Raw genomic sequence first — 22,244 nt, 5'->3', positions numbered from 1 at the left:
AGCATTCAAATATGCTTTCTTCCATTTAAAGAGGGAGAGAGAGAGAGAGAGCACACGCTGGCTGGCTTGTGTGGGTGGGTGGGGGGAAACTTTTGCCTTCCTTTCCTCACGTTATAGCCCTCTCCTGCATTCTTAGCCTTGTGTTTTTCCTTCCCTCCCCACTTAAAATGTGGTTACAAAGCATGGATCCACATGGATCCTCAGGATCTTTGCATTGGGTCACCCCAAATTCACCATCAGAGCACACAGCATGTCCATGGCTACAGCCTGCCCCCCCCCCAAAAAAATCACGCACCCACTGTTGCCTGGGGCTGCAATGGTGCAAAAACGTGGTTACAAAGCATGGATCCACATGGATCCTCAGGATCTTTGCATTGGGTCAGCCAAAATTCCCCATCAGAGCACATAGCATGTCCATGACTACAGCCTGTCCCCCCCCAAAAAAATCACGCACCCACTGTTGCCTGGGGCTGCAATGGTGCAAAAACGTGGTTAAAAAGTATGGGTCCACATGGATCCTCAGGATCTTTGCATTGGGTCAGCCAAAATTCACCATCAGAGCACATAGCATGTCCATGACTACAGCCTGTCCCCCCCAAAAAAAATCACGCACCCACTGTTGCCTGGGGCTGCAATGGTGCAAAAATGTGGTTACAAAGCATGGATCCACAGGGATTCTCAGGATTTTTGCATTGGGTCACCCCAAATTCACCATCAGATCACATGTCTGTGGCCACAGCATGAAGCACAAAAATGATACGTCCACTGTTTCATTCAGAATATTTTTTCCCTTGTTTTCCTCCTCTAAAAACGATGTGCGTGTTATGGTCAGGTGCGTGTTATAGAGCGAAAAATACGGTATGTTCCTGCTCTGGTACGCTCAACCATAAAAGGATCTTCCTTCCTGTACTTCTGACCATAAAAGGATATTCCTGTTCCTACTCCTATCTTGGAGCAAGAGGTCACTACTTCCGAGAACATGCTCTGGTGTTAGTCCCAGACTTGGGTCTCCCCGTCATTTGTGGTCAGAACATAAGATATGTCTGTGTCTGTTCTACTGGTAAAGTCAAGGCCAGTCTTGCCGTCAAACTGATAAGGGAGAGAGCTGTGTTCTTGTTTTGCATTTGCTCAACGGCTAAAGTTTATGCATTTTAGCTAAGGAGAAATGGGGATTTTGGTGCAGTTTAAAAATGCCTGTACAGTCAGTTTTGGATTTGGGAAACCTATTCCTTCACTAAGATGTGGTCTACAGTATCGTGGTGTTTTGATTTTGTTTCAATATAAAAATCATATGAATTCATGAGGATCCGTGCCTCAGATCCATGTTTTTGTGGTGCTGCAGCGTGGCAAAGTGTTGGATCCACGTTTTTTATAGTCCAGTTTGTAGGTGTGCCTTCTAGGTGTGATTTGACACTGCAATTTGTTGGAGTTATTTTTAAAAAAGTGGAGGATCCATGAGGATCCGTGTAGATCCGCCTTTTACCCAGACCCGTGAAATAATAATAATAATAATAATAATAATAATAATAATAATAATAATTTATTATTTATTATTTATACCCCGCCCATCTGGCTGGGCCTCCCCAGCCACTCTGGGCGGCTTCCATAAAAACCAAAACTACAATAAATAATTATTAAGCTCTAACTTAAAATGATTTTGTTATTCATAGCAAACTTAATAATGCAAACACATTGGCATTTGGCAATAACAAAAGTTCCTTTAGAAACACAATTTACAAAGACTCCTAATCTAGTCCTAGAAACTTGCTATAATAATAGGTGTAAATATATGATGCAAACTACTAATAATTATAAATAGCATTGTTTATATAAAATTAATTGTTATTACCTGTACAATGCAATTGTAGTTAATACAATGCATTTTTTAGATATAAGTATCAATATTACCATAATAGTCCACATTCTTCATTGGGACAGCAGACCTTTGTACCCTGTTACACTTAGTGAGTGTAAAAGACAGTATTTCTAGTAATATGTCACATTTATAAATAATAGCAATACTATGCACACCTGTACATAAAATTTATTTTACAGGACTAATTGTATTAACGCATCTACCCACTACCCATTCAACTGTATAATTTTATCATGATTCATTGTGTAGTGGGTATAAAAACAGTACACAAACATGATCTAAATTGCAATACTTTCCTTCTTGCCTTTGCCAAAGCAAAGTCGCTGCGGATATCAGCAAATGATAAACTGCATAGCTTGTCATTTTCTATGTACGTGAGGCTGAAGTAACATAATTTATCTTGAGACATTGTTGTTCCAAATTCATTTTTTATCCTCTTCAGTCGAGAAACGGATCTTTACAAATGGCAATTTGCAATCATCATTCAAAGGAACATTCTGAGAATTGCTTCTACATTAGGGAATGCTGATTGGACATCGTTGTTGTTGTTTAGTCACTTAGTCGTGTCTGACTCTTTGTGACCCCATGGACCAGAGCACGCCAGGCACTCCTGTTTTCCACTGCCTCTTGCATTTTGGTCAAACTCACGTTAGTAGCTTTGAGAGCACTGTCCAACCATCTCGTCCTCTACATATAAGTTAAATAAGCAAGGAGACAATATACAGCCTTGTCGTACTCCTTTCCCAATTTTGAGCCAATCAGTTGTTCCATATCCAGTTCTAACTGTTGCTTCTTGTCTCACATAGAGATTTCTCAGGAGACAGATGAGGTGGTCAGGCACTCCCATTTCTTTAAGAACTTGCCATAGTTTGCTGTGGTCCGCACAGTCAAAGGCTTTTGCGTAGTCAATGAAGCAGAAGTAGATGATTTTCTGGAACTCTCTAGCTCTCTCCCTAATCGAGCGCATTGTTGCAATTTGTTCTCTGGTTCCTCTGCCCCTCCAAAATCCAGCTTGTACTTCGGTCCGCATACTGCTTAAGCCTGACTTGTAGAATTTTGACTGGGAGCAGCCGCCGAGACCACATAACACCGGTCTTGAAAGACCTACAATGGCTCCCAGTACGTTTCCAAGCACAATTCAAAGTGTTGGTGTTGACCTTTAAAGCCCTAAACAGCCTCGGCCCAGTATGCCTGAAGGAGCGTCTCCACCCCCATCGTTCTGCCTGGACGCTGAGGTCCAGCGCTGTGGGCCTTCTGGCGGTTCCCTCATTGCGAGAAGCAAAGCTACAGGGAACAAGGCAGAGGGCCTTCTCGGTAGTGGCGCCCGCCCTGTGGAACACCCTCCCAACAGATGTCAAAGAGATAAACTACTACCTGACATTCAGAAGACATCTTAAGTTCAGGGAAGTTTTTAATGTGTGACATTTCACTGTATTTTTGGTCTCTGTGGAAGCCGCACAGAGTGGCTGGGGAAACCCAGCCAGATGGGTGGGGTACAAATAATAAATTATTATTATTATTATTATTATTTTAAGCATAACCTTGCTAGCGTGTGAAATGAGTGCAATTGTGCGGTAGTTGGAGCATTCTTTGGCGCTGCCCTTCTTTGTCATTACGTTCTAGACTGATCTTCTCCAATCCTCTGGCCACTGCTGAGTTTTCCAAACTTGCTGGCATATTGAGTGTAGCACCTTAACAGTATCATCTTGGAAGTTTCCGCTGGAATGTCATCACTTCCACTGGCCTTGTTATTAGCAGTGCTTTCTAAGGCCCATTTGAATTCACTGTCCAGGATCTCTGGCTCAAGGTCATCAGTCACACTACCTGGGGTGTATGGGACATCCATATCTTCCTGGCATAATTCCTCTGTGTATTCTTGCCACCTCTTCTTGATGTCTTCTGCTGCTGTTAGGCCCTTACCACTTTTGTCCTTTATTATGGTAATCTTTGCATAAAATGTTCCTTTCATATCTCCAAATTTTCTTGGAACAGATCTCTGGTTTTTCCCATTCTATTTTCCCCCTCTATTTCTTTGCACTGCTCGTTTAAGAAGTCCCTCTTGTCTCTCCTTGCTATTCGTTGGAAGTCTGCATTCAATTTCATGTATCTTTAACTATCTCCCTTGCATTTTGCTTGCCTTCTGTCCCCCGCAGTTTGTAAGGCCTCATTGGGCAACCACTTTGCTTTCTTGCATTTCCTTTTCATTGGGAGGGTTTTCGTTGCTGCCTCCTGTATGATGTTCCGAGCCTCCATCCATAGTTTTTCAGGCACTCTGTCCACCAAATCTAAATCCTTAAATCTGTTCCTTTCTTCCACTGTGTATTCTTAAGGGATTTGATTTAGATTGTATCTTACTGAACCAGTGGTTTTCCCTTCTTTCTTCAGTTTAAGCTTGAATTTTACTCTAAGAAGCTGATGATCTGAGCCACAGTCAGCTCCAGGTCTAGTTTTTGCTGACTATGTAGAACTTCTCCATCTTTGGCTGCAAAGAATATAATCAATTTAATTTCGATGCTGCCCATCTGGTGATGTGCATGTGTAGAGTCATCTCATGTGTTGTTGGAAAAGAGTGTTTGTTATGACCAGCTTGTTCTCTTGACAGAACTCTATTAGCATTTGCACTGCTTCGTTTTGAACTCCAAGGCCAAACTTGCCAGTTGTTCCTTTTATCTCTTTGACTCCCTACTTTAGCGTTCCAATCCCCTAGGATGAGAAGAACATCCTTCTTTGGTGTCAGTTCTAGAAGGTGTTGTAAGTCTTCCTAGAATTGGTCAAGTTCAGTTTCTTCAGCATTGGTAAGGTAAAGGGACCCCTGACCATTAGGTCCAGTCATGGCCCACTCTGGGGTTGGGGCGCTCATCTTGCTTTACTGGCCGAGGGAGCTGGCATTTGTCTGCAGACAGACATGTGGCCAGCATGACTAGGCCGCTTCTGGCGAACCAGAGCAGCGCACGGAAACGCCGTTTACCTTCCCGCTGAAGTGGTACCTATTTATCTACTTGCACTTTGACATGCTTTTGAACTGCTAGGTTGGCAGGAGCAGGGACCGAGCAAGTGAGCGATCTAGGCATATTAGCATATCTTTTTTTGAGCAATATTTTGCCATATATTCATCAAAAAAATTCCACTCCTTTTTAAGTTTTTGATTCGACTGATTTCTTATTATAGCAGTTAATTTTGCCAGAATTAAATATTCATTTAGTTTACAAATCCATTCCACGTTTGTGGGTATTGTTTTTGACTTCCACCTAGCAGAAATCACTATTCTAGCAGCTGTACTTGCATATGGAAAATCCCCCCCCATGGTATCTCATCATCTGTCAATCCAAGGAGATATGTCTCTGGTTTGTTTGTTATCAATATTTTCAACATCTTTGATTCTTCGTATACTGCTATCCAAAATTTCTTAATTTCCTCACACCTCCACCACATATGTGGTCCAGGCAGTGGTATTTATATAATTTATCTGTTGTTTTGGGTCGATTATGAGACCTTTGAAGGCCCCGCCCCCTTTCCGCAAGAACTTCTGCACATGCTCCTATTTCTAACAAGCACTGGCTATTTCTGCTGAATATGTTCTGATGCCTACCGCGTTCTTTTACGTTGCGATAGTGTGCATGTTGGTAAGCTGTGTTATACGCAGCCATTTGCATCATGTGGCGACTCATGTTCCAGCTTTCAGCTGTATCTTTGTGATTCCCATATTAGCTGTATTTCTGCCTCAACTGGGGGGCGGCAACTTGCAAAATAATCAGTTTCATAAAGCAGAGGCTACCATAACTTCTGGAAGGAAGGAAGGAAGGAAGGAAGGAAGGAAGGAAGGAAGGAAGGAAGGGGTGAGGCCTATGGCCGCCAAGAGGGCCAACATGGAGTCCTGCAGGCTTTCACTGCGCACCTCTGCTCCCTGGCGATCACGGAAACGTCCTCTCTGCCCTCTTTGGCCAGTTTAGCAGAGCGAATACAGCGGACAGAAGCGATGCAGAGTGTGGGTAATAAATCAGAACACACACAAGGCGTTCCTTATCTTCTTAGCCTTTAATCGTGTAGAACAACAGCATAAATCACACCCGGCGAAAGCTCGCCCATCTTCCCTCTCGCGTTGCGTACGAGAAACAGACTGAAAACACTCAGAGTAAACCACTCCCGTAAGTATCTGTAACCACGCCTCAAGAATGTGAGACGTCACTCAGAACTCTTTAACCCTGTGAGTTCTGAAACCCTTAACACCCCCTCTCGTCTTGCATCTTGAGAGAACCTGTGAACACCTATTTACAGACCTCTTTGAGTTCAACTCACCTCCCATTGCCTTTTGCCTCCCACTGGCATCTGTCCCAGGCAACTGTTGAACCCCTTCAACACTCCCAGAATCGCACTGTGCGAAACCAATCCACGCACTGGTGACCTCAAACCTCTCAGGTGGAACACCCTTTGTGGTGCGAGTTGACCGCCGGAGCACAACCTCAGGTGCTTCTCCTGACCCACTGGGATCAGCAAGCGTGTCTCCTACCTCAGAAGACTCCCCCTCTGACTTGCTGCGTCTTCGGGCCTTCTGGACTTTGCTAACAGGAGATGAAGGCTCACTCTTGGGTTCTCGCTTAACAGCCTGTGAAGAAACCCACCCCTGTGCTTGACCCTCATCAGAGACCTGGTCCTCAGCAACAGGCTCCGCCTCTGTCTCCCCTTCCTCCTCAGAATCAGATAGACATTCTGAGAGAACATCAGGACCATCATTAAGTCTTGACCAACCATCCTGCTCACAGAACGCAGCATGCTTACTGACCAGAAGCTTGGTCTGACCACCCCCTGGGTATGCAAACTTCCACCCATTTGTCGCTGGTTCATACCCACAGAAGATCATTTCCTGGTACCTTGGACCACCTTCCTTCCGTTGAGCTGTTGGTATAGGCACCCAAGCCCTGGAACCATACACACAGAAGAAATGCACCTGTGGCTTTTTCCGGTGCAACAGAAAAACGGTGTGTCACCTACAACATGGTTGTAGGATCTGTTAAAGATAAAACTGGCAGATTTCCAAGCTTCACTCCAAAAGCTCTGAGGCAGCCCAGAGTCACATAGTAAAACCCTGACAGCTTCAGCCAGTGTTTCACTCCTGTGTTCTGCCACGCCTCTCTCTTGAGGAGACTTAGCATTCGTCACCTGGTGACGAATTCCCTTTTGCTTGAAAAACTCCTTCAGAGCAGACCCAGTAAACTGTGACCCACGGTCGCTCTTGAACCCTTGCACCTTGCTGGAGAACCTTAGTTCCACCACCGCAACCCAATCCTTGATCAGTTGCGCTGCCTCCCCTTGCGTTCTCAGCGAGAAAGACCACCCATTCTGAGTAAAATCATCTGTCAGCGTCAGCACAAACCTGGCCCCACCCAGACTCTGACACTCCATGGGTCCTGCAAGTTCTGTGTGTACAAGCTCAAAAGGTTTTGTGGTTACCCTCTCCACCCTGGGATAACTTCACCTTTGTACCTTTACTTTTCTGCATGCCCTGCACTCTAGGGATCTCCCACATGCTTTGAGTTTGCAACCCTTAGTGCAGCTGGGCAGCCTTTGAACATCTTCTAAACAGGTGTGTAACGTTCTCCTGTGCCATAGATGAACACAAGAATCATGGCTGGGAACACTAGCACACTGCGCCTGTGCCCTTCCGGCATTCCCCCCACCCTCCAGAGGTGATTCCAGAACAAAGAGATTGTTCTTGCATTCCACGTTGCCAAGCTGTTTCCCCCCTCTGAAAATGGAACAGACATCATTTTCAAAACAAACTTTGTACCCTTCCTTTACAAGAGCAGGTACAGATAACAGGCAACAATGCATCTCTGGCACAACGTAGACCTCTAGCTCCGCCTGCAAAAAGGAAACATAAACATTTGCAACGTTAGACACTGGCATTTGTGACCCATTAGCAAACTGAACAGTTTTCCCAGCTGAAACAGCCCTGCAGTTCCGCAGCTCCCCAGCAGGTGGCGCTCCTATCAGGTGATGACTGGCACCCGAATCCATTATCCAGCGCAACACTCTGTCCTTGCTGGGGTTGTTTTTTAAAGTTGCCATGGAAGCAGTGAGATGATAACAGTCTCCCTTCTCTGAGTCACGTCCTCCCTTCGCGTTCCCACGCTGGCCTCCTCTCCTAGACTGGTTCCCATGGGAAACGTCCTTGGAGACATCCTGCCCGGCCTCTCTTCTCCTCTGCGGGCAAGCTCTTTTGAAATGGCTGTTGGACCCACAGATATAACACTGACGAGTGGGAAAAGCCTCAACAGAGCTTTCAGCTGGCCTGGCCCCCCTGCAACCGGATGGGCTCCCTGTGCCAGCTCTGCCCTCTCTGACCCGGCGTTCCTGTTCGTCAGCCAAGCGTCCTGTCACGTACTCCAGAGTCAAATCTCCGGGACTCATCGATTCCAAAGTTAGACACAAATTGTCATAACTTTTGTCCAAAGAGCTGAGCAGAATATAAACCTTCAGCTCCTCTGAAAAGTTGACTTGCAACAGCCTCAACTCATTGAAAACAGAGAGCATCTCAGTAACATGCTGTCTGATGTTCCCACCGGGACGCAACTTCATCTCAAACAAGCGCTTGGTGGTGTGGATCTTTGCACCAGCCGTGGTCCTGTGGTGCACCCTCTCAAGAGCTGCATAAGCTTCCTGAGCAGTGTCAAGCCCCTCCACCAAGGGTAGCTGTGAACCCTCCAAACTGAGCACTATAGCTCCCAGGGCTTTCTGTTTTTTCCTCTGCGAAGCATGAGCAGCTGCAACATCTGCCGAAGCACCGGCCGCCGCTGGTGGTAGTGGGGGCGCTTGGACCGCCTCCCACAGCCCCTTGGCTACCAGCCAGGTGCTTAGCTTCCGGCTCCATTCTTGCCAATTTTGGCCGTTTAATTTTTCGAAGGGGACAGTGTATGATTCATGGCTGTCTGCCATCTTCTCCCCCGGGGGCTAAGCATACTATGATGGGATGATTAGCTGCTTGTGCGTAAAAACGTGCTCCCTCAGAGTTTGTGCGGCTCCACAAACCTCTGTGTGTGACAGAGCTCCTCAGACAGGTCTGCTCTAGTCACTCGTAGAGTCTGACAGTGGCTGCCGGCGGAAGCGCTTCCAGCAAAGAAGCTCCTTAACGGAAACGCGTCTCCTGGATTCACGGCGTGACAGTTTCCGGCGAGGCGTGGGTCTCCCCACGGGCGCCTCAGATACCTCCCCACTGTTCTCGCTGGAAGCGTCTCTGAGCCCTCCCTCCTGCTCGCATTCCCTCAGAGATTCACTCCTCCCCCTGCTGGTTCCTGCCTCAGCTGTTGAGTCTCTTTCTTCCTCCCTGAGCCCCTCCACCTGTTCCTCCGATGGCAGTTCCCTGACATCCACCTCCCCTCCAGGGCCCCCCTCACCCCCTCCCATTTCCTCTCCTCTGGGCGATGAAGGGTAAAAACCCCGAAAAGAATCTTCTTCATCTTCAGACGTCTCAAACAATTCCCTCCATCGATCTCCGTCTTGGCTCGCTGAATCCTCCTCCTCCTCGGAATCTGTGAACCCCTCCAACTCCTCTTCTTCGTCGGTGGTGGCAAAGTATTTCCTCCGGAACCTCGCTACGGGCTGAGGTTTACGTGGGAACCTCTGATGAAAAGTTTCTATTAAAACTTCGTCATTGACATCCTCTGCCCTAACCCAGGTGTTTTCCGACTCCGGTTCCCCTTCCCACATTACCAAATACTCTACTTGATCTCCCTTCCACCTGGAATCGAGGATCTCCGCAACCTGGTAGCTGTGTTCCTTCTCCTCCATTGCTGGCCCCCTAGTGACCCTCCCTTCTCTGTCTCCTTTATACGGTGACAGCAACGACCTGTGGAAAACTGGGTGCAGCTTCATGTGGTTCGGTAACCGGAGTCTGAAAGCCACTGGGTTGACCTGCTGCGTGACTTCAAATGGACCCAGCCTTTTGGGTCTTAACTTCTTACAACCCCCTTTGAATGGTAACCCTTTGGTTGACAGCCACACCTGGTCCCCCACCCTAATGGTTTCACCTTCCCTTCTGTTTTTGTCTGCCTGCCTCTTATATTCCTCCTTAGCCCTGTTTAAGTTAAGTTGGAGCTGGCGATGGATCGCTTCCATTTCTTCAACGAACTGTTCTGCAGCTGGAACGCTCCAGTTCTCCCCTTCCCCCCCTGGGAAGGCTCGGGGATGGCACCCGTGATTAGCCAAAAAGGGGCTCATCCCCGTGGACACGTTCTCTGCATTGTTGTAGGCAAATTCTGCCAACGCCAGCTTCTCCACCCAATCATTTTCTCTGTCATTCACATAACACCTCAAATATTGCTGGAGAACACCATTAGCTCTTTCCGCCTGCCCGTTGGTTTCTGGATGACGGGCAGTTGAGAAATTAACCTCAACATGCAGTAAGCTCATGAGCTTCCTCCAGAACCTGGAAGTAAATTGTTTCCCTCGGTCTGAAACCACCCTCAAGGGGGCGCCATGCAACCTAAACACATGTTCTACAAACAATTTAGCGGTTTCTTCTGCTGTGACCGCATGTGAGCAGGCTATAAAATGGGCCATTTTAGTTAACAGGTCTACCACAACCATGATGGCTGTTTTCCCTCTACACCTTGGCAGATCAGTCATGAAATCTATTGCCACTGTTTCCCATGGTCTTTCAGGTGTGGGTAGTGGTTCTAATAAACCTGCCGGTGCCCGCCTCTCCCCCTTGGCTCGTTGGCATTGGTCACACCCTCTCACATACTCCCGCACATCTTCCCTGACCTTGGGCCACCAAAATTCCCTGGTAACCAGCCACATGGTTTTGTGTTGCCCAAAATGCCCTGCTGTGGGGCTATCGTGCAGTTGCTTGAGTACCTTCTCCCTTAATTCCCCTTCAGGTATATATAACGCTCCCTTGTAGTACAACGCCCCGTTTCTCTCCTCAAAACCCCCGGGTTTGTCTCCCTCCCTCCTGAGACCCCTGAGTTTGTCCTGGGCGTATTCATCATGCACCGTTCCCTCTACCAATTCCCTTTGCCCCACCAATACCGCCCCACACACCCAGCGGTCTTCTGGAATGACATGTGTCTCTTCGGGTGCCCCCTCCCCCTCCAAATATTCGGGTTTGCGTGAGAGAGCGTCCGCCCTAACGTTCTCTGGGCCTGGCACGTAACATATCTCAAAGTTAAATTTGGAGAACTCCTGGGCCCATCTCAACTGCCGTTGGTTGAGCACTCGCGCAGTTCTCCAGTACTCTAGATTCTTATGGTCCGTGCACACTTGCACCTTATGTTGTGCCCCAATTAGCAGGTGCCTCCATCTCCGGAAAGCCTCATGAATAGCAAGAAGCTCCCGGTCGTACACCGTGTAGTTCCTCTCGGATTTGTTCAGCTTTCGCGAAAAGAAGGCACACGGTCGCCACTCTGACTCCTCCTTCTCCGGCTGCAGAAGAAGCACCGCCCCTATGGCTCTGTCAGATGCGTCTGTTTCGACCCTCAGCCTTTTTTGTAAATCCACATGCAGAAGTTGTTCTTCAGAGGCGAAGGCCCTTTTCAGTTCCTCAAACGCTCGTTCCGCCTCCACCGTCCAAACAAACTTCTTTTTACTGCTGAGACAGTCCGTAATGGGCGCCGTCAGGTGGGCGAAGTTTCGGATGAACTTACGATAAAAGTTCCCAAACCCTAGGAACCTCTGCACATCCTTCTTGGTTTTGGGTGTTTTCCATTCCAGCACTGCCTGAACCTTGCCGGGATCCATGGCCAATCCCTTGTCTGACAGGAGGTACCCCAGGAATTCCACCTCCTTGGTATGAAACTGACACTTCTCCAGTTTCACCCACAGCCTGTTGGCTCGCAGCCTGCTCAACACTTCTCTGACGTCTCTCACATGTTGCTCCTCATTCTCCGAATACACCAACACATCATCTAGGAAGGCGACGCAATTCTTGTAGAGCAAAGGACCCAGTACGTGGTTCATAAACGCTTGAAAACACGCTGAACCTGCTTGTAATCCAAAAGGCATAACGAGATATTCAAATGCCCCCAAAGGTGTGAACATGGTGGTTTTCCATTCATCCCCTTTCCTTATACGTATCAGGTTGTACGCCCCCCTTAGATCCAGCTTTGTAAAAATCTTTCCCTTCCGCACCCTGGTCAAAATATCATCAATCCTGGGCATAGGGAAAGCCACTGGTTCTGTCACTGCATTTAACAGCCTGAAATCACATACAAGTCTCGGCTTGTTCGTGTGTTTTTTATCCACAAAGAACACTGGGCTACCTCCCGCTGCTTTGGACTCTCTGATGAAGCCTCTCTTCAGGTTCTTGTCAATGAACTCTCGCAACTCCTGCATTTCTCTGTCTGACATGGCATACAACTTGCCTACAGGAAGCTGTGCTCCAGGGAGTAAATTGATCTGGCAATCAAAGGGCCTATGCGGGGGTAGTTGGTCAGCTTCCTTCTCGCTGAACACGTCGCTGAGATCTGCATACTGTGGTGGTACCTTCACCTTCTCCATTATTTCAGTCCCTGCTAGGGTGGCTTGGGCCCCTGCTGAACCCTTTTCCCCTTTGCAGTGTTCTAAGCAATGCGCCGAACCAAAGGAAACCACTCTTTGATGCCAGCCCACCAGCGGATCATGTAGCGCTAGCCAGCTCATCCCCAAAATAATGGGAGCGCCTCCCAAGGTGGCCACATTAAACGCTATCAGTTCTGTGTGCCTTGCCACCCTCATTATCATTGGGACGGTCTGCAAGCTGACTCCTCCTCCCAACAGCTCCCTGCCATCGATCGTGGTCACCTGCAGGGGGTTGCTTAAAGGGATAGTCTGTATCTGGTGTTCAGCAGCAAACTCCTTGCTCATAAAATTGCAGGAGCTGCCTGAGTCCAACAGCGCCTTTATTTTTAGGGGGTGTCCATTTTGCAGCTCTAGCGACACTTCAATCACTAGAGCAGGTTGAGGTGCTTCTGGCACGGGCACTTTCACTGCTCTTTGGCCTGGCTGCAGTGCCCCAACTGTGGCAACCAGGCGTTGGCTTTTACCTGCTCTGTTTCTCCCTGCTCTCCTCCCTCAACAGCTCCCACCATTCCTTGCCATTCCTTCCTCTGGGGGCAGACTCTGGCAAAGTGGCCTGGCTGTTGGCAGAGGTAGCATTTCCGGGCGCCCTTTCCCTCCTTCTTAGCCCCCTCACTGGGTTTTGAAAATGCGCGCGCGCGCGCTGTTCCGATTTCCATCGGCTCTGCCGGCGGGAAAGCTGGCTCAGGAATGTCTGGAATGCGGAACTCCTTCCAACGTTCCCCTCTCCCTTCCCGCCTCTCCAAGGCTCTGGCCTCCTGGCGCGCTCCTATGGTCAGCGCAGATTTGGTCAGCTGATCCATAGACACCGCCCTGGGGCTCCGAGACAGTTCATCTTTCACAGCCGAAGAAAGACCTTCTTCAAATAGCATCTGAATGGGTGCCGCCGATAAATCCCAACCCAATCTGTGAACCAGCATGGTAAATTCAGTCCAGTACTCACGGACAGATCGGCTTCCCTGCTTGCAAGCCATTAGCTGTCTGCGCACCACCCCTTCCTCAATATCGCTGGAAAACATGATATCCATTGCATGAAAGAACTTCATCGTGTCCTTTAGGACGTCATTGTGCGTTGCCATTAGGGGTCGAACCCAGTCCCGCGCCCCCTTCTCAAGGTGCCCAATTACGAAGGCAACTCGCGATTCCTCATCAGGGAACTCATCAAACTGCACATTAAGGGCATATTGCATCTCTGTCCTAAAGGCATGGTAATCCTTGGGGTCCCCCCCAAACTTCTGCACCAATCCTGGTACCTTTCTGGGGAACTGAGTGACTCTCCCCTTCTGGTCTGCATCCTGAGCCCTCCTCTCCTCAAGCCTCGCCGTCTGCAACGCAAGTTGGACTTCCAACGCTCGGTATCTTTCTTCCAAGCTTGGACCAGTCCCAACCCCTGCTCCTCCGGTGCCGGCTGGGTCGCTCATGATGCTTTCTCCTGCACAGGCAGCGTACAGAGACTGTCAGACTGCTATGATGGGATGATTAGCTGCTTGTGCGTAAAAACGTGCTCCCTCAGAGTTTGTGCGGCTCCACAAACCTCTGTGTGTGACAGAGCTCCTCAGACAGGTCTGCTCTAGTCACTCGTAGAGTCTGACAGTGGCTGCCGGCGGAAGCGCTTCCAGCAAAGAAGCTCCTTAACGGAAACGCGTCTCCTGGATTCACGGCGTGACAGTTTCCGGCGAGGCGTGGGTCTCCCCACGGGCGCCTCAGATACCTCCCCACTGTTCTCGCTGGAAGCGTCTCTGAGCCCTCCCTCCTGCTCGCATTCCCTCAGAGATTCACTCCTCCCCCTGCTGGTTCCTGCCTCAGCTGTTGAGTCTCTTTCTTCCTCCCTGAGCCCCTCCACCTGTTCCTCCGATGGCAGTTCCCTGACACATACTCATGTCTCGGCAGTAGCTTCCTCCGGCTTCCGGCAGATCAGCTTCCTCTCCCCAGCGAGCTCCTTTCAGCCTCGAAGAAAGCAAAGCTCTAGCTGGCCCCAGCGTCTTCACAGCTGGCTTCCCCCACACATGGGACGTCCCACACATGGGACGTTCCTCCTGCAACAGCTTCAAAGCGTTGGCAAACTGCCCATAACCTATGGCCGCCAAGAGGGCCAACATGGAGTGCTGCAGGCTTTCACTGCGCACCTCTGCTCCCTGGCGATCATGGAAACGTCCTCTCTGCCCTCTTTGGCCAGTTTAGCAGAGCGAATACAGCGGACAGAAGCGATGCAGAGTGTGGGTAATAAATCAGAACACACACAAGGCGTTCCTTATCTTCTTAGCCGTTAATCGTGTAAACAACAGCATAAATCACACCCAGCGAAAGCTCGCCCATCTTCCCTCTCGCGTTGCGTACGAGAAACAGACTGAAAACACTCAGAGTAAACCACTCCCGTAAGTATCTGTAACCTCAAGAATGTGAGACGTCACTCAGAACTCTTTAACCCTGTGAGTTCTGAAACCCTTAACAAGGCCTTCTCTAAAGCAGGTCTTTGTTTTTGGAATCCCTTTCATAAAGTAGTGGGGGCAGATTTCCTTCCTCTGTGCTTTTAAATCTCTAGTGTTATTTCTAATGCAGGATTAAGTGACAATAATGATGTACACCAATCCAGAAAAATGGGTGAAGGGGGTTATGGAAATGCTTCCCGTCATTAATGATACTTCAAATATTTAAATAGTTTATGTTACTTTTATTTTTTTAAAGACTGAGTCAGAGTGATACATTCCACCAGCATCAAAATGCAGTAGATGCATGTACCTCCCCAGTTTGGTGGTCTTTTGGGACAACGGACCTATTGTCATGATACACAATACCTGTGGCTGGAGGCTCTACACATAAGATTGGGCATGGCTGAGGGTGGCCAGTTTTATAAGCAAATTGTGTAAACATGCCCATCTTACAGTCAGGGGTTGTGTGTGAGGGTGGGTGAGTGGGATAATAATTTATAGCGCCCCTGTAATTGTGTTCATGCATAAGCTGACATGGAGATACTGTGGTACAACCTTGGTACAAATTTCAAATTAAGTGCACGAAACCAACAAAGAGACAGTGACTGCCAGCAACTAGGGTAGCTTGAAAGAAAGGATTAGGCTGGTGCCTGTGCTCTGCCCTTGTGGTCCTAGGCAATGATGCTTCTTAATACTAGTTTCTGGAAAGCACAGGAGGGCAGAGGGCTTTTGGGCTGAAATCTTGCTTGCTGGTTTCCTACAGGCATCTGCTTGGCCACTGTGAAAACAGGGTGCTGGACTAGGTTGGCCTTTTCCCAATCCAGTAGGCTCTGTTTAGGGTCTAATATATTGCAATATTTTTACAGTTACATGTGGCATAAGAACATTTCAGTTTTACTTCCTACTCATAGGAGAGACTTCTATTGGAGCCTGTGATCCTTTCCTCACTTGAAAAAGAGAAAGACCGAGATGGTTCTTATAAACCAGTTCCACCGTAGATCTCTGTTATAAAATGATGGTGCTTTCTTAAGTGTGAATGGAGTGATCATGGGTTGCTCTTGCCATTATCTCATCTTTATTCCTAAAAATAAGGAACAATAGACAGTGGACAATGGTGTGAAAATAAGAAAAGGTGCAAATGGGAATTCACCTGTGTTCAGTTCCTTTCATGTCTTTCATAAAAGTCTAACAGGATTCTCTCTCCCCCCTCCCCACTCCCAAACAGGTGAGGAAGATGACAGTCAGAATTCTACGGAGCCATCTGTGAAGTCATTGGGAAGAACAAAGAAACAGTTTAAATGCAGGGAATGTGGAATGTGCTTTAGTCACTGTGGAAGAATGAGGATACACCAACAAACTCACACAGGAGAGAAACCATTTGAATGTGTGGAGTGTGGAAAGAGCTACAGTCAAAGTGGAAACCTTAGAATACATCAACGAACTCACACTGGGGAGAAACCATTTAAATGCATTGAATGTGGAAAGAGCTACAGTCAAAGTGGAAACCTTAGAAGACATCAACAAACTCACACGGGGGAGAAACCATTTAAATGCATTGAATGTGGAAAGAGCTTCATTGAGAGTGGACCACTTAGAAGACATCAACGAACTCACACGGGGGAGAAACCATTTAAATGCACTGAATGTGGAAAGAGCTTCAGTGAAAGTAGAAACCGTAGAATACATCAACGAATTCACACAGAGGAGAAATCATTTAAATGTATTGTATGTGGAAAGAGCTTCAGGCATAGCGGAGCCCTTAGAATACACCAACGAACTCACACGGGGGAGAAACCATTTAAATGCATTGAATGTGGAAAGAGCTTCAGTGATAGTTCAGCCCTCAGAACACATCAACAAACTCACACGGGGGAGAAACCGTTTAAATGCATTGAATGTGGAAAGAGCTTCAGTGAAAGTGGAACACTTAGAAGACATCAACGAACTCACACGGGGGAGAAACCGTTTGAATGTATGGAGTGTGGAAAGAGCTTCAGTGAAAGTGGAACACTTAGAAGACATCAACGAACTCACACTGGGGAGAAACCATTTAAATGCATTGAATGTGGAAAGAGCTTCAGTTCTAGTGGAGGCCTTAGAAGACATCAACAAACTCACACGGGGGAGAAACCATTTAAATGCATTGAATGTGGAAAGAGCTTCATTGAGAGTGGAACACTTAGAAGACATCAACGAACTCACACGGGGGAGAAACCATTTAAATGCACTGAATGTGGAAAGAGCTTCAGTGAAAGTAGAAACCGTAGAATACATCAACGAATTCACACAGAAGAGAAAGCATTTAAATGTATTGAATGTGGAAAGAGCTTCAGGCATAGCGGAGCACTTAGAATACACCAACGAACTCACACGGGGGAGAAACCATTTAAATGCATTTAATGTGGAAAGAGCTTCATTGATAGTGGAACACTTAGAAGACATCAACGAACTCACATGGGGGAGAAACCATTTAAATGTATGGAGTGTGGAAAGAGCTTCAGATGGAGTAGAGGCCTTAATATTTATAAGCGAATTCACCCAGGTGAAAAGCCGTATAAGTGTATTCAGTGTTCCACTCAAGGTTCACTCTTTACTTCACATAATGAATTTTAAATGCATGGAACCCGTGTGATGTTCTGGTGTTGGTATTTAAATTTGTATACAGATATATATGTGTTAAAGTAATGAAGGTCAGATATACTAAATGTACAAAAGAAGGTGCAAGTTGTTGCTAGATAAACAGGGAGAGTGTGAATCTGGAATGCTCAAGGTGTGTGGTTAATCTGTTGAGTTTTGACCTCCACCCTTCACTGCCAAAATGATGGGCTGCCCTTGTCTTGTGGATCAGCATCTGTCAGGCTTCAGGGAATTGGCTTCCTTCCCCCTTGGCCGTAGATAAGCAGAACAAAGGAAAAAGAGTCTTCTTACCAGTTAGAAACTTTAATGATCCCAGCAAGGGGACAAAGAACCCATCTTCTAGAAATGGCGGTGCTCCCAATGAAGAGGTCCAGTCCCTCACATCGCTAGTCACCCCTGCCACTTCTGCGTCTCGTAACCTGAGCCTGTACCCGCTGTGCTTTCTGTCCTGCCACTTTCGCTGCTCTCCTTGACCTTGGGGAGAGTGGGTGGATGCTTTCCAGACACAGTGAATCTGTTAGCTCTCCCCCCCTCCAGAGTTTCTTCTGCAAGCTGTTCCCCATCCAGTATTTCCCAGCTTCTGCCTTCTGAACTATGTTCCTCTGCAAATCACTTTTCCAAATCTATACAGTCGTCCTGCTCCTGGGAAGATTCAGGGGAGGGGGAGGTTCCCACAAATGCGCCTCAGTGCAGCTCTCCTTAGCTGGGTCCCTCATGACGGTGGTTAGGTTTTGGTTTAGGTGAGAAAGTGTGGGCCTAGGCTGGGGGGGGGAGCAGAGAGAAGGGAAGAGAAGTAGAGGGGATGCTTTATCCATGCAAGGCTAGTTCGTGTTTCTCCCGAGTACGTTCCTGTAATCAGTGAGCGTGCATTTAGCATTTGGCTGGGAGCGTAAGATGCTTCAGGAGACATTAGAGCAAAGCATGTTTATCGCACGTGCACTGTGAGAGCAGTGGTGGGGAGATGGTAAATAACTCTCAGGGTGCTTAAAAGTAGGCTGTTGTTTCGTGAGAGGGGGTGGGGGGAAGAGAGTTTTAGCAACGCTGAACAGGAAGAGCCAAGTGTACCTACAGGATACATGTGCTTGCTACTTTGAGTTTGAAGCTGGGCAGTGGAATTGGCACATGCTTCTGCTGAAAGCAGATCTAAGGAAGATTAAGTTAATTGCAACCAGAAAAACACTTGGGTCCCATTAGAGAGGCTGCTCATGAGGCCGGAGGAACATCGCCCTGCTGTGAGATGGAAAGTCCACCACTCCCTGCAAGGTCTTTTCCACCTGGCCAAAGGGGTGGGGCCCAGACTCACCCAGCTCTACTATGTTAAATATGAATTCTGTAGTTGACCTTTGCACTGTTTTATTTTGAAATCTTTAAGATAATATTTTTGTTTTCTGTTATGTTGTTTTACTGTATACTCTATATTGTGGCTGGGGGGAGCCAGCTGGGTGGGGTATAAATAATAAATTAGTAGTAGTAGTAGTAGTTATTATTATATTTCACATTTTTCACATTGTTTTATTGATTTAATATGCTGTGAACCGCTTTGAGGTTTTTCTTGAAGATATAAAGTGGAATGGAAATTAAATTTTAAAAGTATAGAGCAGGGATATCCAACATGGGGTTGCTCAGATGTTGGGAAACAACTCCCATAAGGCTCAGCCCGTACGGCCAAGATTGATGGGAGTTGTAGTTCAAAAGCTCAAGGGTGGAAAATCTCATGTTTCTTACTTTTCATTATGAATAATTATAGGTAAAACATTTGTTGATACAAAGCTCATTTTTAGCTTCCAGGAGCTTCTGCTTTATAAACAAACCCAAATATATTGAAACACTTTACTTTAAAACCAAATTTTAGAACAGAGGCAAGCATAACTTTTTTTTAAAAAAAAATCTTTTCACTTTACAAACCATAATTTTCTCAATCCAAGATTTGCTTTTCATATGTATGAAAATACTTTGTTAACAAAGAGATACCAAAATGATGATAAAAAATCTGCAATGAAACATTATCAGCATTTAAAATGAAATGCCAGTGGGATGTTCAAAGCATTGAGTTACAAATTAAGGCAAAGATCATCCATTGCTAGGTAGTCCAGGAGACTTTCCGTATTTTTCGCCCCATAGAGCGCACCTATGGCGGACCACAGCCCCCAGAACAGGCTGCTACCCGCAAGCCTAGGGAGCCGGCGTGACTTTGTGCTGGGCTCCCAAGGGTTACGGAGAGCTGCCCGAAGCCCGGGGTGCGCTGTTCAGGATGCAGACAGCTCTCCACAATCCTAGAATCAACCCCTGGCCCCCACAGCCCGCTTTTGCCTGTAAGTAGACTTGATTCAAAGATCACATAAATCATCATGATTTTTTCCTCATTGATTCTGATGGGCAGGGCGAGTTAAGTCACTGCATGGAGGTATATATGAGTCGGAGTGGCAGGTGATCCACTGCCAGACCGCCATCTTGACAAGAATCTTTCTCAAGGCCTTGTCTTCAAGAGGACGGGCAATGAATTCTGATTGCTTGCTTGGAACAAAATAAAAAAAATTCCTTCCAGTAGCACCTTAAAGACCAACTAAGTTAGTTCTTGGTATGAGCTTTCGTGTGCATGCACACTTCTTCAGAAGTGATCCATGCAACGGTGATCCATGCAACAGTGATCCATGCAACAGTGATCCATGCAACGGTCACCTCCAGGCTTGATTATTGTAACTCGCTCTATGTGGGGCTGCCCTTGAGGCTGACTCAGAAACTCCAGCGGGTGCAGAATACCGTGGCAAGGCTCCAGTGCTTTACCAACTGCACTGGCTCCCAGTGGAGTACAGGGTCAGGTTTAAGGTGCTGGTTTTGACCTTTAAAGCCCTATGCGGCCTAGGACCCACTTACCTATGGGACCGCCTCTCCTGGTATGCCCTGCGGAGGACCTTAAGTTCCGCAAATGACAACATTTTGGAGGTCCTGGGTCTCAAGGTGGTTAGACTGGTCTCAACTAGGGCCAGGGCCTTTTCAGTACTGGCCCCAACTTGGTGGAACGCTCTGCCACAAGAGACTAGGGCCCGCGGGACTTGACATCTTTCTGCAGGGCCTGCAAGACAGAGCTGTTCCACCTGGCCTTTGCTTTGACTCAGTCTGACCCTTTTGTTTCCCTCCCCTTATGGTTTTGATTTATGGACTACTTTTAAAATGAGGCTGCTTTTTAAATTGCATTTTAATCTGTTTTTAAATTGGTTTTTTTCTCCCCCTATTATGTTTTTACTGTAATTTTACTGGTGTTAGCCACCCTGAGCCCAGCTCTGGCCACGGAGGGCGGGGTATAAATAAAATTTATTATTATTATTACTATCATCATCATCAGACATTAAGAACTTCCTGATCCTGCTTCTTTATAAGACATCTCATGGCAGCCATGTATGGAGAACTTTTAATGTTTGATGCTTCATTGGTTTTTAAAAAATATTCTGTTGGGAGCTCCCCTAGTGGCTGGGAAAACCCAGCCAGATGAGCAGGTATAAATAAGGTTGTTGTTACAATATTATTATTCTTATGCTTAATTGAATAGCAGTTCCCGGAAGCCGCTGGAGGGGAGAGATGCACTTGGGCTCCCATCCTCCTTGCAGGCTTGGCCACCATGAGGAGACAGTACTGAGATTCCTGCATTGCAGGGGGTTGGACTAGATGACTCTCAGGGTCCCCTTCCATCTCACCGATTCTATGATTCTAACAGGGTGCGGGACTAGATGGGCTTGATCAAACTACAGGGCTCTTCGTGGGATCTGTGTGTGTGAGAGAGAGTGAGAAAGAGCGCACCTTCAGGGAGAGGCCACGTCTCTTCTTTGCAAAGGGGCTGAATCAGCAGCAAACCCCCCCCCCCCGTTGCTTCTGTGTGCATGCAGAGGAACGTCTTTGTGTGTGTGTGTGTGTGAGAGAGAGAGAGAGAGAGAGAGAAAACCTTCAGGGAGAGGCCATGTCTCTTATTTGCAACCAGAATGAAGGAGCTGCAATACCCCCACACTTGACCCACCGCTTCCCTGCCTGCTCTCTCTCCATCCCAAACCCCAATTATGGGTTTGCATTGCATGCGCCCCCAAGCTTGCTGCACCCCGAGGCGCTTTGCACTCACGGGATTCCTTGCAGGACAAGGACAGTGCACGAGGGAAGAGGGGGCGGGTCAGCTGTTCTAATTAAGCCGCGCCCCCTTTCCCAAGTCAGTATCGAGCAGCAGCACCCTCCCCTCTAGTAGAGTGCACTCTCTGCCTTTAATCTTTAAGGGAACGAGCATCTGTTCCCTATACTCGAAGCCCAGGTTCCCTCCCTTCTCTCCCCATTGGCTGGGTCCTGCAATTATCCCGCCCCCGGAGATATCCTGCCTCCCAGGCGGGGGCTCCCATTCCCGCCCCCGCTGCCCAGGGTCGCTCCTGCTGCCAGGATTTCGGGTGAGTGCAAAGCCAGCGGCGGGGAAGGAAGGAAGGGGCTTGGCAAGGGGTGGGGGGTCCAGGATGAGAAGCCCCGGGACGGGGAGAAGAAGAGAAGGGAGGAAAGGGAGCTGTTTCTCTTAATGGGGCCTTGAAGGGGGGGGAGGGGTTTCCACTGTGGAAAGAGAGAAGCTTCCTCCTGTCCGGATCTGGTGCAAAGGGAGTTGCAGGGAAGGAGGCGGGAAAGGGGAGAGGGTTGGGTATTGCAGACCAGCGTCGCCATAGTAGTAATAATAGTAATAATCTGATATTTATACCCCGCCCAATACAATACAATTACGAAGTATATTA

The 22,244-nt window shown here is 47.6% G+C and overlaps 3 protein-coding genes across 7 annotated transcripts in view; all 3 read left to right on the top strand.

The window, feature by feature from the left end:
- The window catches only part of LOC308580735 (uncharacterized protein), a 250,451-nt gene that overhangs the window by 140,934 nt on the left and 87,273 nt on the right, over positions 1–22,244 (top strand). For all 4 annotated transcript variants that reach the window (XM_081182848.1, XM_081182852.1, XM_081182851.1 and 1 more), the window contains one exon: positions 16,082–17,861. In XM_081182848.1, the coding sequence (XP_081038974.1) occupies positions 16,082–17,256 (1,175 nt within the window). In that variant the 3' untranslated portion in view covers positions 17,257–17,861. The remainder of the gene's footprint in view (positions 1–16,081; positions 17,862–22,244) is intronic.
- The window catches only part of LOC308580864 (uncharacterized protein), a 103,499-nt gene that overhangs the window by 17,030 nt on the left and 64,225 nt on the right, over positions 1–22,244 (top strand). Inside the window, exon 1 of one of the 2 annotated variants that reach the window (XM_081183110.1) lies at positions 5,655–5,712. The exons of the other annotated variant lie outside the window; for it this stretch is intronic. The gene's annotated coding sequence lies outside the window, so the exon portion shown is untranslated. Of the gene's footprint in view, positions 1–5,654; positions 5,713–22,244 lie in introns of those variants that run through there. 2 annotated transcript variants of the gene reach the window in all.
- Positions 21,652–22,244, top strand: part of LOC308580960 (uncharacterized protein) — a 65,136-nt gene continuing 64,543 nt past the window's right edge. The window contains exon 1 of the mRNA XM_081183311.1: positions 21,652–21,914. The gene's annotated coding sequence lies outside the window, so the exon portion shown is untranslated. The remainder of the gene's footprint in view (positions 21,915–22,244) is intronic.

The sequence above is a fragment of the Podarcis bocagei genome, assembly GCF_964188305.1.
Source record: "Podarcis bocagei genome assembly, chromosome: 2".
NCBI lineage: Eukaryota > Metazoa > Chordata > Lepidosauria > Squamata > Lacertidae > Podarcis > Podarcis bocagei.
This window is presented reverse-complemented; position numbering and strand designations above follow the sequence as displayed.